The sequence below is a fragment of the Muntiacus reevesi genome, chromosome 6 (assembly GCF_963930625.1).
Source record: "Muntiacus reevesi chromosome 6, mMunRee1.1, whole genome shotgun sequence".
NCBI lineage: Eukaryota > Metazoa > Chordata > Mammalia > Artiodactyla > Cervidae > Muntiacus > Muntiacus reevesi.
In genome coordinates this window covers 61,997,764-62,014,816 of record NC_089254.1, presented here as the reverse complement: position 1 = coordinate 62,014,816, position 17,053 = coordinate 61,997,764, and the positions used below count along the sequence as shown (strand labels likewise).

The following is a 17,053-nucleotide window of genomic DNA, read 5'->3' as shown; positions in this document are numbered from 1 at the left end:
GGGTCTCCCAACCTTAATTCTATTGACCTTTGGAGTGGATAATTCTATGGGTGGTTGTAGGGGGCCATCCTGTGCATGGTAGGATTTTAACAGCACCCCAGTTTTCATGGTTTTTATCCATTACATAATATTAGTACCTTGCCACGTCTCCTCCCCACCCCTGACTGCTGGCTGTGACACTGAAAACTGTCTCTAGGCACTGACAAATAGACAATAATCAGTAGTAGCATTAATATCAATTATTAACCCTCAGTAGCACCAATTGATATTAATTATCAACAGTGACCGATTGCAGATTTTTTCCTTGGACTATTGCCTCTCTGTAGCTAGGGGACAGAGGCTCTGGTTTTCCTTTCAAGCTACACCTGCTCAGTGCTCTGTCTCTGGCAAACGGCATCCTTACTCAGCCTGTCAACAGAGGGGCTCTGCTTCACTCTGCAAATGTGCAAGCTTGGTGTGACTGAGACGTGCCCCAGGTCACGGCCAAGCACATGAAGACGCTTGTACCAGGGCAGGAGTGTCCGGGGCTGGGGGCGCTTCGTGCTTTCCTTTCAAAATATTTTTCTTTGTTGATGAGGAACGCAAACGGAAAAGCACAGCCCCGCTGATGTAAACTGATCCAGTCCAGATGTGGCAGGCCGAGGCGCTCCATCATTCATGAGCCGCGTCAGGCTGTAAACATGTGTCGCAGAGTCCCGCCTGACAAGCTCTGGGATTGCAGAGCCGCACACAGATGAGGGGGCCTGCCGGTTCTGGCACCGTCGGGACCCTTGAAGATCTAACGCCATTACCAGTCGCCCCAGTGCTGCGCAGGCTCCAGGGCAATTTAGAACACGGTTTCTCATCTGGCCAACTGAGATCCCTCATTTTAAAGTCTGAAAATATAACAAAAATGACCGGGTAATGAATATTCAAATTAACCTGAGCTGCTGTGTAGCTTGTTCTCTTGTTTCCGCCCCTGATAACACTGGTTTTGCCCCACTCAGGATGGCTTAGCTACCTGAATCTTCTTGCACACTTCCTGTTTTTCCCTGTTGCCATATGGACTTCCGAAGAGACTTTGACAAGCCCCCATGTAAAGTCCAGAGCCTGGATACCTTCAGACTTCACCTTGCCATCCAGACTGGTATCCTTGCTGGGAACAGAAACAAGGTTTTGCTGAAACTATTATCTTCACGACCAGCCCATGGGGGTGCATGGGGACTTCGTGACTGTGCTTCCTTTTCTAAGTTTATTCCTATTTTCTAGACTCTTCTGACACCCTACCCACTTCTGCTGGGTCCCCCAGGCTCTGAACCCAACCTTCAGCCCTGTAGATGAGGCTGAGATCACAACCAAACTGGGCTCCCTGAGTGTGGACTCGGGCCTTCTGCTTTGCTGAGTCTCCTTCATTTGGGGAGAATTTTCCACGGTGGGGCCTCAGAGGGCTGGGCTCAGAGAAGAAAATTATAAAGAATATTGACCTACTGGGGCAAGAGGTGTCCTGTGGCTGCCATTTGTCTGTGACCCTGGTAATGTTAGGACACGCATGGGCAGACTTAGAGACAAAGTCAACCCCTTCCTGCCGGGAATGCAGAGTTCCACCCCGAGGCTGCGGTGGAGTTGGGCACAGTGTTCTGTAGTCTTGGTGCATATTCAGTGGCTTCTGTCCCCTTCACTGGCTCCTGTCTACGCAAACAGCCACCTGGGAAGGAGAAACAGAGGGTGTGCTGGCAGCGGTGACAACAGGGGACAGTGGAAGGAACGCAGGGTTCCCGAGGCTGGCCCAGGGAGCCGTCGCCGAGCTCCCACCATGGACAGCAGGGTGTGGGGTGCCTGCGTCCTCTGCTTGCTGGGTCCCTTGCCGATCGTGAGTAGCCAGCTCAGATCCTCCTGCCCCTCCCACTGAGCTTGAGATCTGGGAGCCACTGGGCCATACTGGGGTCCACTGGGGTCCACTACCCTTCCCCGGCGCAGGAGTCTCTCTACTAAGCAGTCTGGTGGCCTGGCTTGGAGAACTCCTGACACCTGCGGTCCCCACCTCTCCTCCCCCTCCCTTCCCAGACAGCCTGCTCACCCCTGCGGAGCTCTGACAGTAAAGCGTCCTTCCTGGAGTTGAACTGAGTTCACCTGCCCATTGCATCCCTCAGGGCCCGTCTGCACCCTCGGAGCCACAAGAATCTGTCCTAAAACAGTACCTCTGCCTCCCTTTCACACCCTGAGTCTTCTCCACACCTCCTCCTCTGACAAGCTTGCAGAGCCCTCCCAGTCCTCACATCCCTGGAGCCACTTGATTGAGTTGCTTCCTTTGAAGAGCGTGTGGCCAGGGATTGAGTGTGTCTAGGTAGTAAGTGAGAAGTTGCTCTCCTCTCCAGCATCTGGGAGCCTCTCCCTAACAGGCCACACCCTGGACCCTGAGCAGCTTTCCACATTCAGGTAGAGCCGGGAGGCCTAGAAGGCTGGGGAGTGGGCTGCCAGGAGGGGCCCTCTCTGAATGTATTCTGTGCTTTTCCGGAGTTAATGCAAGTGACAGAGACTTGGAGACCAGGATGGGAGACACAAGTCCCGGGTTGGAAGCTGTGGCTCCCAGGGTCTCCTGCGAGCCCGCATGGACTGAGGTTGCCCTCTTTCTCCACTGGCTTGTGTGTGAGTGTCTATGTGTGAGAGTGTGTGAGTGTGTGTGTGTTTGAGAGTGCGTGTGCATGTGTGTGAGTGTGTGTATGTGTGTGTGTATGTGTGGTGGGGGCTGCACCTGCTCTTGTGCACGGCCTTTGGGCTTGGATACCGGTGCTGTGAATTCTCCATGTGACCTAGGTAAGTCCCTTGCTGAGCCTCACTTGTCTCTTTTGTAAAAGAAGAAAATAACATCTGCCCCTCAGGGCTGTTGTGCTTGCAGAAGGACCTGACTTGTCAGAGGCTGGGCCTGCAGTGCATCATGGGTGGCTTCCCCTGCCCTCCCTGCACTGCACAGAGTGGGGCCTCCTCCCTCTCATCTGTGTGCACCCCACAGGAAATGATTATTCTAGAAGGGGGACTGCGATCCTGTGGGGGTCACTCAGCAGCTGGTGCCAAGTCAGGGTTAGCACTAAACCCCAGTCTCCTGGTGTGGCCTCTGTCCTGCACAGAGCCCAGGTCAGCTATAGCCATGGTCAGCCAGGCCAAGGTATGCAGGACGACAGTCTCCCCTGAGGAGGAGTGGGGTCCCGGACATGGGCCAGATGATCCCTGACCCCACAGCGAGTGGGGGATCCAACCGGAACATTGAGATAAGTCTTGGGAGGGCCCACCTCTTCCCACCCCCAGCAGTTTCCACCCACACACCTGGGTCACGAGTTGAACTTCCCTGAATTTTTCTTCCCTTGGGAAGTGTGGTGGCTGTCTGTCTCTCCTTTTGGTGGGAGGCTTCCCACTGGCGGCCCTAGTTCCTTTGGCCCCGGTGGTTCCACAGTCAGGCCCTGAGAAGGCATCTCAGGAAGGGATGGGGTTGTGGATGTGGGGGGGGAGGAGGGCAGATGGAGACCATGGTCCCATATCAGGCCCCCCTCCTCCCCGTCTAGCCCCCTGCGGATAATCAGACTGCTGTTGTGGACGTGTGGGGGAGTAAGACTGGGGTTCTCCTTTGAGGTGGCCCTAGGCTCACTGAGTCCTGGGAAGAAGCCAAGAGGTGCTCCCAGACTAGAGATCCAGAGCCCAGGCTGCAGGTGGAATCTGCATCATGAGGTCCCAGGGCCCAGGCAGGAGGTGGCGGAGCTGAGCCCAAGCTGGCTTTGGGGGACTGGGGTCAGCCGGCCAGGACAGGGGTGTCCTCCCTGCAGGGGCGGGTCTGATGGGGGTGACCCTCCTTACTGGTCAGGGTCTCCAGGTCCTCTCCTAGTCCACTGGATCCCTACATGTGGTCACCTACTGTCGACTGTCCCCATTCTAGTGTTTGAAGTCTCTGACCGCAGCCACTGTCTCACACCCTCTATGCTTTTGCTGTGCCTGGGTTTCTGTCAAAGGACCCTAGGAGTTAATTAACCTCCTGCTGACATGGACTCTGTACCAGACATTGGGGGCTTGTGTGTGTGCATCTGGTTGTGAGGATGGCCACGGGTAGGGCTCTCCCCTTACGCAGCTCAGGTACATCTGCCCACTCTCTTGTCTGGGCATGTTCTAAAAATAACGCTCCTTTCTCTTCAAATGTTCAGCTCAAATGCCACCTCCTCAGTCCTTGTGAGAAGGGCCACCCTCCCGTAGCGACTACCCTGCCCCTGCTAAGTTTGTATTAGATGTAATAGGACCAGGTGTTACCTCCCTTCCTCACCACACTCTTCCCTGGGAAATCCTTGGGGACAGAAATCTACACTGACTGAATTTGATGTGCATGTTGGATTCGAGCGTGGGCTCTGGATCCATGTTCACAGTGGAGGGAGCGTGTCTTGTAAAGCTGAGTTCCTTCACGTGTGTCTGTTTGGGACTGTGCCTGATGGATGGTCAGTTTTTCTCCAGTCTGGGGAAGTGGGAGGGAGAGGTGTTAAGAACTCCTGCCTTTGACTCCAGCTCCCTGGAGAACTTGTTAAAATGTGAAGTCCTAGATCCAGCCATAGATCTCTGCGTATTCTTGGCTCCATTGCAGTTGATCTCTGGCTGGGTTAGAGACACACTTTCAGAAATACTGCTAGAGGATTTCCAGAAAAGCAGCTTGTTTCCTAGCTGCCAGACATAATTCCCTGTGAATGATCCACAGGTCATTTCCCAGGATACCAGGCTCTGGGACATTCCTAAAACCTAATTCTTCCTGATTGTTGGACTACAGGTCAAGGCAGTTATCCCTCCATCTACCGTCCATTACCCATCCATCTCTATGTGCATCCCCTTATCCATCCACCTATCCACCATGCCTCCGTGCATCCGGTCATCCATCTATCTATGTGTGCTAAGTTGCTTCAGTCAGACTCTTTGCAACCCCATGGGCTGTAGCCCACCAGGCTCCTCTGTCCATGGGATTCTCCGGGTAAGGGTATCAAAGTGGATTGCCATGCCCTCCTCCAGGAGATCTTCCGGATCCAGGGATCGAACCCGTACCTCTAACAACTCCTGCATTGGCAGGTGGGTTCTTTATCACTAGTGCCACCTGAGAAGTCCATCTATCTAAATTTTGTATGTATATTCACTCATTCTACCAGCCACCCACACAGTTATCCATTCATTTATTCATCCATGAAGACATATTCATTTGTTCCTTCACCTCATTCATGGGAAAAAAAAAGCCATTACACGGCTGCATTGTTGAGGTGACCATCCCCATGTCATCTTCTGGAAACTTTTATTTAATGTGTCTCAGAACTGACTTCCATGAGTTGAAAAGGGGAAGCCTTTGTCCAAATCTCCATCTATTCTCCCTCCCTGCCTCCCTGCTTGCCTGCCTTTCATCCAAATAGCCATTAAGTTTCTTTGATCAGCCTGGTCCCCGTACTTAACTAAGAGCCCAGCCATGGAAACGATCAGGCTTTACCTCTGTCCTCAGGTCGTTTGACCAGCAAACCTAGACGAAGCACACACGTGGCTTGGCTCATGGCATTAATCCTCTCCTGCACAGGTCCTGGGCCACGTGCCTCCAGAATGTGACGTCATCACTCAGCTGAGAGAGGATGAGCAAGCATGTCTACAAGCTGCTGAAGGGATGCCCAACTCCACCTTGGGTACGGGGCTGGGGAGGGAGGAGGTGGCTCGTCGTGGGTTTCTCCATCTCCTCCAGTCGCACCGCTCAGGATGGTGGACAAGCCTGTCCCCTGGGCTGAGTCTCTCCTGCTCCCACCTCGCTGTCCAGGCTGCCCCAGAATCTGGGACGGGCTGCTCTGCTGGCCGACGGCGGGCTCCGGCGAGTGGGTGAGCCTCCCCTGCCCAGCCTTCTTCTCTCACTTCAGCTCGGAGCCAGGTGAGGGGTGCTGGCTGTGGAGATGGGGGGAAGAACGGAGGTAAGGTGGTTTCCTCAGGCGGTGGCCGAATGTGGTGGCCGTATCCTGGCTTTGGAGTCAGGCAGACCTGGATGGAGCACCGCCTTATCCCTTCCTGTCTTTCGCTGTGAACTTGGATGAGTCAGTTATCCCCCCTGACCTTCAGCTTCCTGACCTCCTGTGACCTGGGGATAACAAGAGGGCTAGCGGCACAGGGGGTGTGGTTAGGTCCGGGAGTGCTGCACTTGGGGTCAGGCATGGAGTACTTGTTCTCTGGGTGTGAGCAGAAGGTGTGAGCAGGAGGTGTGAGCAGGAGGCCTGGCCATGGGAGTGGAGAGGCAGAATCAATCTCCTTGTAAAGCGCTACCAGTTGCTTGGTGGGGGAGAGCGGATGAGCAGCCGTGCTCTGCCTCACCTCCCTGGCCTGGGTGTCTGGGGTGGACGGTCCCTCCGGTGGCAGAGCGGGCCTCCTTTCCTTAGGATGCTGGGGATCCAGTTCGCTACTCTGCCCCAAGGAAACCGTTCTCTCAATTAACAGAAGGTGAGTCTGAGGCCAGAAAGGAAGGTCCCAGAAGGTGTCCCAAGCAGGCAGGACACCAGGCCTCTGGAGAACAGGCTCCCCTCTCTCTGCTGCAGAGATGGGCTGTCTGTGTAGACCCGACCAAGGTCACTCCCAGCTCCCCCACCTTCCTGGGGAGAGGGGGGAGTCGTCCTGACCACCTCTCTCCTTCCCCGGCTCCGCTTGCCTCCTAGGGGCAGTGAAGAGGGACTGCACCATCGTAGGCTGGTCGGAGCCCTTCCCGCCTTATCCTGAGGCCTGCCCTGTGCCCCTGGAGCTGCTGACTGAGGAGGTGAGAGGCTCATCACAGATGTTTGTGTGGCCGGTAGACTGCACAATGGAAGGGGCTGCCACTTCCATTGAAGTTGGCAGTTTGGAATATGAATGACAGCACACTTCTGGAAGATGGCTGGAAGAGAAGGCGTGAGAATTAGAAGAGAGCAAGTGCTAACTTGCTCCAGAGTGACAGGTGGGCTAGGAGGAGGAGGAGGCAGAAGGCAGGGTGGGCAATGTTACCTGGCCAGCGTCTCCTTGACACCCTCTCTGTGCCCAGGCTCCAGGACTGGGAGCTGGGGGTGGTTCCGGGAAACAAACCAGATTTCCCAGAACTAGCTGAGTGGTTCTGGGCAAGGACCGCTGCAAAAGCTCCCTGCCCTCTCTGGTCCTCAGTCTGTGGAGTGGTGTGCATGGCTGTGGGAGAGCGAGGGAAACCCAATGATGGAAGTGACTCCTACCTACCCCAGTAGCACACTCCATGCTTCCAAACTGAGCAGTGCTTTGGCAAGTTGCTTCCATTCCTATAACCCCATAGCTCTCTCCCTCCAGGCCTGAAGGCAGAGCATGAGTCTGACATTCTTTCAGATAAAAAGACTGAGTCAAGGAGGGGCAGTCAGGGGTGATTGCCTGCATCCCTCAGGGGAGCTGGGTCCCTGATTGATCCTCTCCCAGCCAGGCTACACCTTCTGTCTCCATCTCCGGGGTCCAGGCTGAGTTGATTGATTCAAATACTTGGTTGTGGAAAGAGCTTAGCCTTGAAGCTGTCCCTGCTGTCTGTCCCCTTTATTTGAGGATGTCGTGTTCCCAAGCTGATGAGCAAGCTGGATGTCAATAAACAAGCCCGATTTACTCCTGAGCTTTCACACTCCCCAGGGACTTGCAGTTTCCGTGGCAGCTTCTTTCCCCCATCTCTAGCAGCAGCTAGAGTTAAGCATCTTGATCCTCATCCCTTCTCCCCCACCCCCGCTTCCCTCCCCGCTCCTGTTCCCTCACTAGCCTACAGACTGTAAACAAACTCCAAAAGGAAAACTCCAAAGAGAGCTTGCTGTGGTCCCCACAGACAGTTTGGGGGTAGAACTGAAAGCGTCACCTGCTTGATGGTCAAGCCTCCCTTTCCTCAGAGGCCCCACTGCTGAGATTCCCTCTGTCTCCACCCTCCCCAGAAGTCCTACTTCTCCATGGTGAGGATCGTCTACACCATGGGCCACAGCATCTCGGCCGCGGCCCTTCTAGTGGCCATCATCATCCTGGTTGCTTTCAGGTTTGCCATCCTCATTCCCTGCTCCAGAACCTTCCCTGCCTCCCCGGCATCCGCAGCACCAAACCTGATCCTCCACCTGGATATTGAAGACATTCCCGGGGTGCACTGTGGCCATTTCTAACTTCTCCTTTCGCTTTCCCCATGAGTGGACCCATCTCTTTGCACCCTAGGATTGCTCCCACCTCTACGTCTTTGCTCTGGGGAACTTATTCAGTTTCCTTTGAATGCCTGCCTCCATTTCCCCTCAAACCTGTCAATATTCAAAACTCAGTTCTCATATGCCTTAAAGAATCCTCTTTGTCTCTTCTGAGAAGCTGTGAAGCCCTCCTTGACTATTTCAAGCCTTTAATTTTTGCCCTCCTAAAACCCTCTCCAGCCTGGCCTGAGCTGTTGTCTCCTGGGAATGAGCCTCGTCTCTCTGATTATCCGGGGGTGGGGGATCCCCTGTCATTTTTGCCTCTGTCCTCCACATAATGAGCTCCCTGAAGGCAGGGGACTGCTGTTTTCTGTCCCTTCACCTGCACCAAGCCAGGCTGTCCTACAAGGTTAAAGCTGAAGCCTCACATTCAATGGATCCAATCTGATAAGAGCCAATCCAAGCCCCTGTGATTCACCTCCCTCCTTGCTCAGCCTCCCAAGCCTGCTCTCCCTCCTTGCCTCCTGTTTTCCTCACCCCTCCCACTCCCTCCAGGAGGCTCCACTGCCCCAGGAACTACATCCACACCCAGCTGTTCATCACCTTTATCCTCAAGGCGGGAGCTGTGTTCCTGAAGGACGCCACCCTCTTTCACCACGAGAACACGGACCACTGCAGCTTCTCTACTGTAACAGTCATGGGTGGGGGTGCTGGTGCGGGTGAGGAGGTTGGATTAGAGATGTCAGCCTGTCCAGTCCTGTGGGCTGACCCTGGGGCTCTGGCTTTGCCAAGGACAGAGTGGGGAAGTAGCCCTCCCCCTTCCCGCCTCTCCCTGTGGTCAAGTCCTAAATCCTCCTGTGCCCAGCCCCATCGTTCCCTTACTCCACTCTCTGCTCCATATTCTGTATTCTCGCTTCATTCCCCATCCCATAGCCCAATCCGTGCTTTCCATCCCATACTTCCGCTTGGCTCTGTCTGTGCTGAGTGTGGGTGTACCAGGGGCTAGACAAAGCCAGGCCCCTTCTTCAAGAAGCACCCAGGATGCCTAAGGGGATAGATTGTACCAGCTTACAGGACCACCAGGTAGAGGGAGCTGAAAGCTGGGAAAGAACAGGAGAGGGCTTCAGGGAGGAGGTGGCTTTGGAGCTCTGGGGAGGGGGGAACGGGCAGCAATGATAGGGAGGGAGGGGGGAGGACCAGGGTGAAGCAGCTTTCACAGACGGGAGAAGCTGAGGCTGTTCCAAGAAACAGGGAAGTCATCATGGGGGTGGGGAGGCGGACAAATGAGAGGAGACCAAAAATAAAAGAAGTTGTGTTGAGGGCAGCTCTAGGTATTCTGACACCGTACCGAAAATGAATAGATACATGAATGAACAAACCAACAGATGACCTTCATTCCTTAACGTAAGAAACAATAATAGTATATATACTTCGTGCTTAGGTACCAGGCATTATGCTAAATGCTTTACATGTATTGTCTCATTTTCTTTCCTATGTATATTTTCATTTTAGTTCCATTTGTAGATGAGGGATAATTGGGAGGTCACCTAGCTGCTGAGTAGTGGGAATGGGGTTAAGCACTCAGAGCACTCGCCTCTGAGCTCAGAGTCAAGTGCTCTGCCACCCAACAGATGAGCAGAGTCACTCAGTGAATGAATGAATGCAAGGGTGCATGAGTGTGTCTTTGCAGGATGGAGCACTGGAAGAGTAAATGGTGTTCCATAGCCTCAGCTGTAGGGATAGACTTGAGCTCAGGAGAGATGGTGAGATAGTATCAGTAAAAATAGTAGCAATTTGTATACAGGGTTTCCATTTAATCCTTATGATGAGACCATGAGTTAGGGGTTGGAAGTTTTTCATTTTATACCCGAAAAGTTAAGGTGTGGGTGGGTTACCCAGATGATAAACTTGAAGCTAGGATCTCTGGATCCCAAACTTGTGTTCTTCACCACCACATTATACTACCACATCCCCTCGGCGGTAGCCCAAAGTGGAAGAGACCTGGGGCTGGGGGAGACTTGGTGGGCTGCAGTGGGTGCCCTGGCTCTGAGGTGCCCAGGCCCCCGGCCCACAGGTTCTGTGCAAGGTCTCTGTGGCCGCCTCCCATTTCGCTACCATGACCAACTTCAGCTGGCTGCTGGCAGAAGCTGTGTACCTGACCTGCCTCTTAGCCTCCACATTGCCCAGCACGAGGAGGGTCTTCTGGTGGCTGGTTCTCGCTGCCTGGGGTGAGCACGGAGGGCTGGTGGGCACCATGGTGGGGGGATGGAGGGGGTGGAGGATTGGGGATGACCAGGGAGCTCACACAAAGGTCCTTTCAGCTCACTCATGATGACCCCAAGGTCAGAAAGGGGAAGGACGGCTGTAGTCGTCCAGCGAGTGTTGAGATCAGGACCAGGTCCCCTGCCCCGGGCTTCACGTGGTCCTGCCGTCACAGTGCCCCGTGTGACTGGTGGTGGTGGTGGGAGGTGGGCAGGATGCAGACCCTTGCTCATGTCCTTTCTGTACCCCCACAGGGCTTCCTCTGCTCTTCACCGGCACGTGGGTGGGTTGCAAGTTGGCCTTTGAAGATGTTGCGTGAGTTTGGGCTATCCCTTCATCACACCTGTACCAGGTCTCGATGGGGTGTGGATTGGATGCTCGGGCGATGAGGCTGTCCTCCAAGCTGGGATGAGAAGGAGGGGGTCCTTGGTCCTGACTTCAGGAACTCCCAGGGCTGGGTGGGTGGTGGGGAGGGGTGGGGGACACAGTCCATGGATAACACAGAAGAGGCTTGAGCCTGGGCAGGAAGGGAGCACAGGGTCTCAGGTTTCGGGATCTCAGGGGATAGGGGCTGTAAGTAAGGCCTTCCAGAACAGGGGAAGTGTTGGGGCCACAAGAAAGCAGCAAACACAACTGATTTTTGAGAAACTCATCCACCTTGGTGAAGGGAAAGGGTGAGCCCCTCTTGAATTAGGGTGTCCCTTTGGAAAGGGCCTAAGTGTCTCGAGGAGATGAGGCTGGTTGGGAGTAAGGTGAGGCTATAAGGATCCAATTCTGGAGGGAGGAGCCTAGAGCTGTCGGTAGAGGGAAGAGAGGAAAGAGGGGCAGGGGTGCCTCAGAAAAGGGCTTCCCAGCAACTGCGCTCTGGCCCCCGCCACCCCGCCATCAGTCCAGGCCTGCCCTCTCCTCAGGTGCTGGGACCTGGACGACAGCTCCCCCTACTGGTGGATCATCAAAGGACCCATCGTCCTCTCCGTTGGGGTCAGTGCCTGAGGCCGGCGTCCCCTGTATAATTCAGCCAGTCTCCCTGGGCCCACCGAGCAGCCATACACAGTAGGAGAGACGACTCCAGGCTGGGAGCCAGGACACCCCGGGTTCGAGCCTGGCTCCACCCACAGGTGCTCTGTGAGGCCCTCTCTGGATCTCAATAGGGAAAGTCGCTCCGTCGTGTCCGACTCTTTGCGACCCCATTGACTATACAGTCCATGGAATTCTCCAGGCCAGAATACTGGAGTAGGTAGCCTTTCCCTTCTCCAGGGGATCTTCCCAACCCAGGGATCGAATCCAGGTCTCCCACATTGCAGGTGGATTCTTTACCAGCTGAGTCACAAGGGAAGCCCATGGATAGCCCATTGGAAAAACCAGAGCTCAGGCTTCTTCTAACTCAGAATTTTGATGAGTCTGGTAGCCTGGTTGCAGATCACCTACCATTGCAGTGAGGCCTGGCTGGGGGCGTAGAAGGAAAAGCAGCTGAAACCCCTACCTTGCCCACGCTCAAGGCTAGGCAGCCAGGACTGTTTTGTGTGGCCTGGGTGAATGCACACATCTTTGTCGATTTTGTAATTGTGCAAAGTGAAGGCTACATGCTTTTTAGACGACCCTGAGAGCTGCTGGAAGCAGGATGAAAGGTATGGCCTCCTACTTTGGCCTGGGACTGGAGGAGGGGGACCCTGAGCCCAGGATCCCCTGAGCACCATGTTGGACCTCCCAGTCTCCAGGTGACAAGGTCTCAAGCAATGACCTGCACATCCTGGCCCTCAAAGACCTGAGGTTTCTAGTCCCCAAAGAGGTCCTACCTCAAGACATTTGGGTCACTCCTGCCACTTGCTTTCCATCTTTCTGCACCTCCATTTCCAGGTGAACTTTGGGCTTTTTCTCAATATTATCCGTATCCTGCTGAGGAAACTGGAGCCAACTCAGGGCAGCCTCCACACCCAGCCTCAGTACTGGTAACGTGTGTGTGTGTGTGTGTGTGTGTGTGTGTGTGTGTGTGTGTGTGTGTGAGTGTGCATGTGGGTGTGTGTGTATGTGTTTCAGGAAATTCTGGGGACATAACTGGTGCAGGAGTCAGATGGTTCTTTTTTATTCGCGATTAGGTATCCATCATCTTGGTCCCGTGCTTCTCCCCGGGTTCCCAGAAAGAGAATAGATCTGGTCCCTGTCTTCCAGTGAAACAATATAGGAAGGATGGGGGTCCCGAACAGCCAGTTAGCAACCCACATTGTGGGTGATGAGTGTGGAGATCAATTTCTATGGGAGCCTGCGGAAGGAGATCCTTTCTAAATGGATCGTGGGGTTGGAGTACAATCTGGGAGGACTTTCTGGAAGAGGTGTTTTTGAATTAGACTTTGAAAGATACATAGACTTGACTGGGATAAATTGAGACCAGAGCATTTGAGAAAGAGAACAGCAGAATTCAGGCCTTGTTTTCTTCTGCAGGCGTCTCTCTAAGTCAACGCTTCTCCTCATTCCACTGTTTGGAATTCACTATGTCATTTTCAACTTCCTGCCTGATAGTGCAGGCCTGGGCATCCGCCTCCCCCTAGAATTGGGACTGGGCTCTTTCCAGGTGAGTGTCCCCACAGCACTCTCTCCTTCCCTCTGAGTCTTTGGGTAGGAGGTGGGTGCTGTTGTCCACAGGGTTGGTTGATTTCATGGCAGGTGAGGGTGACTAGACCAGTTATTCTTCCTTCCAGATACTCATTCATCTATTCAACTGCCCATCTGTTTGTTATTTTATGTCCATCTATCTCTTTATTCATTCAACTATCTCTGTATCTATCCACCCATCCACCCATATATCCATCCATCCAATCTATTCAATATTTTGTTGTTGTTTAGTTGCTCAGTCATGTCCGACTCTTTGAGACCCCATGGACTGCAGCACGCCAGGCCTCCCTGTCCATCACCAACTCCCGGAGCTTGCTCAAACTCATGACAATTAAGTTGGTGATGCCATCTAACCATCTCATAAATTCATCATTTACTGAGCACCTATTATGTGCCAGGCCCTGTGCTCAATACTGGGGGATGCAGAAATAAATCAACTCAGAGAAAAGGGCCAACAGGCCAATGACAAAGCTTTTGTATGCTTGCTACGGCAATTGCATATGACAATATGCCTAGCACATAGTAATGTGATGAATATGTCTACTTTGCATTTTTCCAAAGACCTGGTCCAAGTCACAGCCTGTTGAGGGTGGGGGAAATGTAGTAGGAAGACTACAGACACCTGAGGCCAGGCCAAGGTGATGGGGTCCTTTCTCTTTGACCCCACAGGGCTTCATTGTTGCTATCCTGTACTGCTTCCTCAACCAAGAGGTATGTGACTCAGACTATCCTTATTCTCTAAGCCTTTCCTCCCACCACTCCTAAGGCTGCCTCTCTCCTGTTCAGCCCCTGTAAATCCCACCTCAGGCCATAACTTGCGTCCTGCAATCCTTTGTGGAAATCTGTCCTGAGTTTCTGGATCAAGCTTAACCTGAATGCTTTCTGTGAACATCTTTTATCTATCCTTCCTCTGGTCTTGGCCAAGCTTACTATCCATTCATCATGAGGTAGAAAAGGCCTCTCAGGGATTAGAAGAGGGATATAGGGGCTGGGGGGTTAAAAGGGTCCCTCAATTCTGTATTTCTGAAATTGAACATTAGAGAGAGTTGGGGGAAGGAATAAGTCAGATCCAAGAGAGGTAGAGAGAAGACACAGAGGAAACAATGAAGTCTAAGGTAGACATACAAAGCCCAGGAAAATAGATTCAGGTGAAAGACAGCGAAGGTGATGGAGAACAGGGGCAGGGGTCCTGAGAGAGAGCACCTGGAAGACAGATATGCAAGAAGAACAGACCAAACAGAGGTGAACAAACACATGAATAGACAATGTCCTTGTCCTTGCGTCAGTTGCTCAGTCATGTCTGACTCTTTCCCTTGAGGCTCCTCTGTCCATGGGATTTTCTAGGCAAGAATACTGGAATGTGTTGCCATTCCCTTCTCCAGGGGATCTTCCCAGCACAGGGATCAAACCCAAGTCTCCTGAATTGCAGGCAGTGCTCGCTTCGGCAGCACATATACTGAATTGCAGGCAGATTCTTTTTTGGGGGGGGCGGGGCACTTAATTATTATTACTTTTTTAAATTTAAGGATAATTGCTTTACAGAATTTTGTTTTTTTTTTCTGCCAGACATCAGCAAGAATCAGCCATAGGTACACCCATCAGACCACTCCCGTCTCCCTCCCCATCGCACCCTTCTGGATTGTCACAGAGCCCCTGTTTGAGTTCCTTGAGTCATATAGCAAATTCCCCTTGGCTGCCTATTTTACATACGGTATTGAAAGTTTCCATGTTACTCTCTCCAGGCAGGCAGATTCTTTACTGTCTGAGCCAGCAGCAAAGTCCCTATAGACAGAATAGATGGTGCCAGTGCACTGTAGAATTATGGAGAGATGGCAGAGAAGAGTAAATTATAACATCCAACCCAGAAGACACTTCGTGCTTTTCCCTTCGGACAGACTTGCTAAGCGGGCAGTAGTGAGAGAATTTAACTCTGTCCCAGACTACCAGCTCCTTCGGCGGAGCGCACAGGCAGACTCACGGGGTCCCTCTAGTGGCCATGGATTTATGGTGGGCTCGGCGACTGAACTGACCGAACTGAACGGTTCTGCTGGAAACCTGGGTACACAGACCTGTCTGCCAACTGTGGAGTATTGCTACCCCTTACCTGACACTTCTGTCGCTTATCGGCTCCCACTCCTCTGACATTCTTTGTTCCCACTAGCCTCTCTGAGTCTCCTGCAGACTTATCTGGGATCTGGGAGCAAACACGGGACTTCTGAACCTGCCTGTAATGGCTCATGGGCCCTAGGCTATTTGGAGAGGACAGAATACTTATTTTTTTTGGCCAGAAACTCAAGAAAACACCCATAATTGTCTTTAAGTGGGCCAAGACAAAAGCAGTACTAGAAGACAGAGAAGGTCTTCTGTCTCTATCTCTGTCTCTGACCAAAGGGAATGGTCAGAAATAGTTGCAGGAAGGAGGAAGTAGTATCCTCTAGAGGGAGTACTTAGCTGTGGCTGTGGCCAACCATAGCTTCTCCTGCTGCAGAAAGCCCTGTGTCAGTTTCTCCTGCATGGTCCCATCAACCCCACTGGGGCTGAATAAAGAAGTGGCAGTGGGACCTTCCTAACATCCTCCCTCTTGTTCTCGGAGGTGAGGACTGAGATCTCACGGAGATGGCATGGCCACGATCCTGAACTTCTGCCAGCCCGGAGGACTCATATCAAGTGGACGACGCCTCCACACTCGAGTGTGAAGGTGCTAGCATCCGTGTGTCAGGCTGGTCACAGCGTGTGACTGGAGCCCACACCTGAACTTGGGCAGCTACCGGGGTCTACCACCCTCCACAGCGTCCCACGGGAGCCCTCATGCTTCCACCCAGCACTCCTTCTCTGTCTTGTTCCTGACTCTTTTTCCCGGGTCCTTGTGTGTCCGTTGCTGTTCTTCTCAAGTCCCTGCTCCTAGAATCTGGGCCATAGCCCAAGGCCAGAGGAGCCAGTAAACTTGTAAATGAATGGATACACATTAGAGTGAACCCATATACCTCTGCGGGGGAGGGATCTGTAAGCTTTGTTTGGACCCTGGTGCTTGTGTGCATTTATCACATCTCAGTTCTTGTCATATCACCATCACGTGTCTGTGCAGGGATCCTCTTGCTTAATTCATTAAAAAAAACATATATTCTTTTTTGTCTCCACTTCCATTCCCCTCTTCTACAGGCAAACATTCCAATGTGTTAAATGCGAACGCTTGTTTCTGTGTTCTTGCAAAACACGGAGTGTTGCGTGTCTGTACTTGTAATTTACATAAACGCTGGTTATATGCCTCATCCTGCTTCTAATGCTTTTCCTCTCAGCACGGTACTTTTAAGAGAGCCACCCGTCTTGCCATGTGCCCATCTTGTGGCTTGTTCTGACTGCCTTATGGTGCCACATGGTGTCATCAGCCGCGTGCGACCATCCATCTCCCCCTGCCTCTAGGTGACTGATCACGTGCCCTCACATCCCCGGGCCGGGGAGCCTTTCACCGGGACACCCTCCGGGGAGTGAAAGCTGTGCCAGGCCGGCCGACGTGCCTTTTCTTAACGTGACAGAGTGGTTCCAGATTGCGCTCCAGAACTGCCAGCGAGATCTCCACTCCCACCAGCAGCTCCACCAACACTTGGCATTACCCAGCTTTTCAATGTTTGCAAGTCAAATGGGTGTACGGTGACATCTCCTTGTTTAAATTTACATTCCTCTGATAACTAATGAGCGAGCATCTCTTCTCTTCTCGTGCCTGTTAGCCTTTTAGGTTTGTCCTTCTGGAAAATGCTCAGATCTCTCTCTTTACTTTTCTCCAGGGTGGAGGTTCCTTAGGTCTAGGTTTTTCTCGTATGTCTTCTCTGTTGCCTGCCCTCCTGTGTCCCCAGCCTGCTTCTTCCTCCCAAGTCCTCTGCCCAAGTGCTGCCCCCGAAGTAATGCAGCATGCTTTTCTTCCTTTAGTCTCAAATCATAAAAGTAGTTCATCCTATTTGCAGGGCATTTTGGAGATATACAAGGGATTTTAAAAGAAAATAAAAATCAGCCACTGGGCACTTCCCTGGCGGTCCAGT

General features: G+C 52.8%; 1 protein-coding gene across 1 annotated transcript; it reads left to right on the top strand.

Moving 5' to 3' along the window:
• The first annotated feature begins 1,792 nt into the window (after positions 1-1,792).
• GHRHR (growth hormone releasing hormone receptor) lies at positions 1,793-16,508 on the top strand. Its single transcript, XM_065939537.1, has 14 exons — positions 1,793-1,849; positions 5,558-5,660; positions 5,789-5,896; positions 6,669-6,766; positions 7,914-8,011; positions 8,703-8,835; positions 10,222-10,375; positions 10,664-10,724; positions 11,321-11,390; positions 12,267-12,358; positions 12,849-12,978; positions 13,689-13,730; positions 15,613-15,711; positions 16,440-16,508. Exons 1-14 carry the CDS (start codon positions 1,793-1,795, stop codon positions 16,506-16,508), a joined length of 1,314 nt encoding a protein of 437 aa, XP_065795609.1.
• Positions 16,509-17,053: the final 545 nt, after the last annotated feature.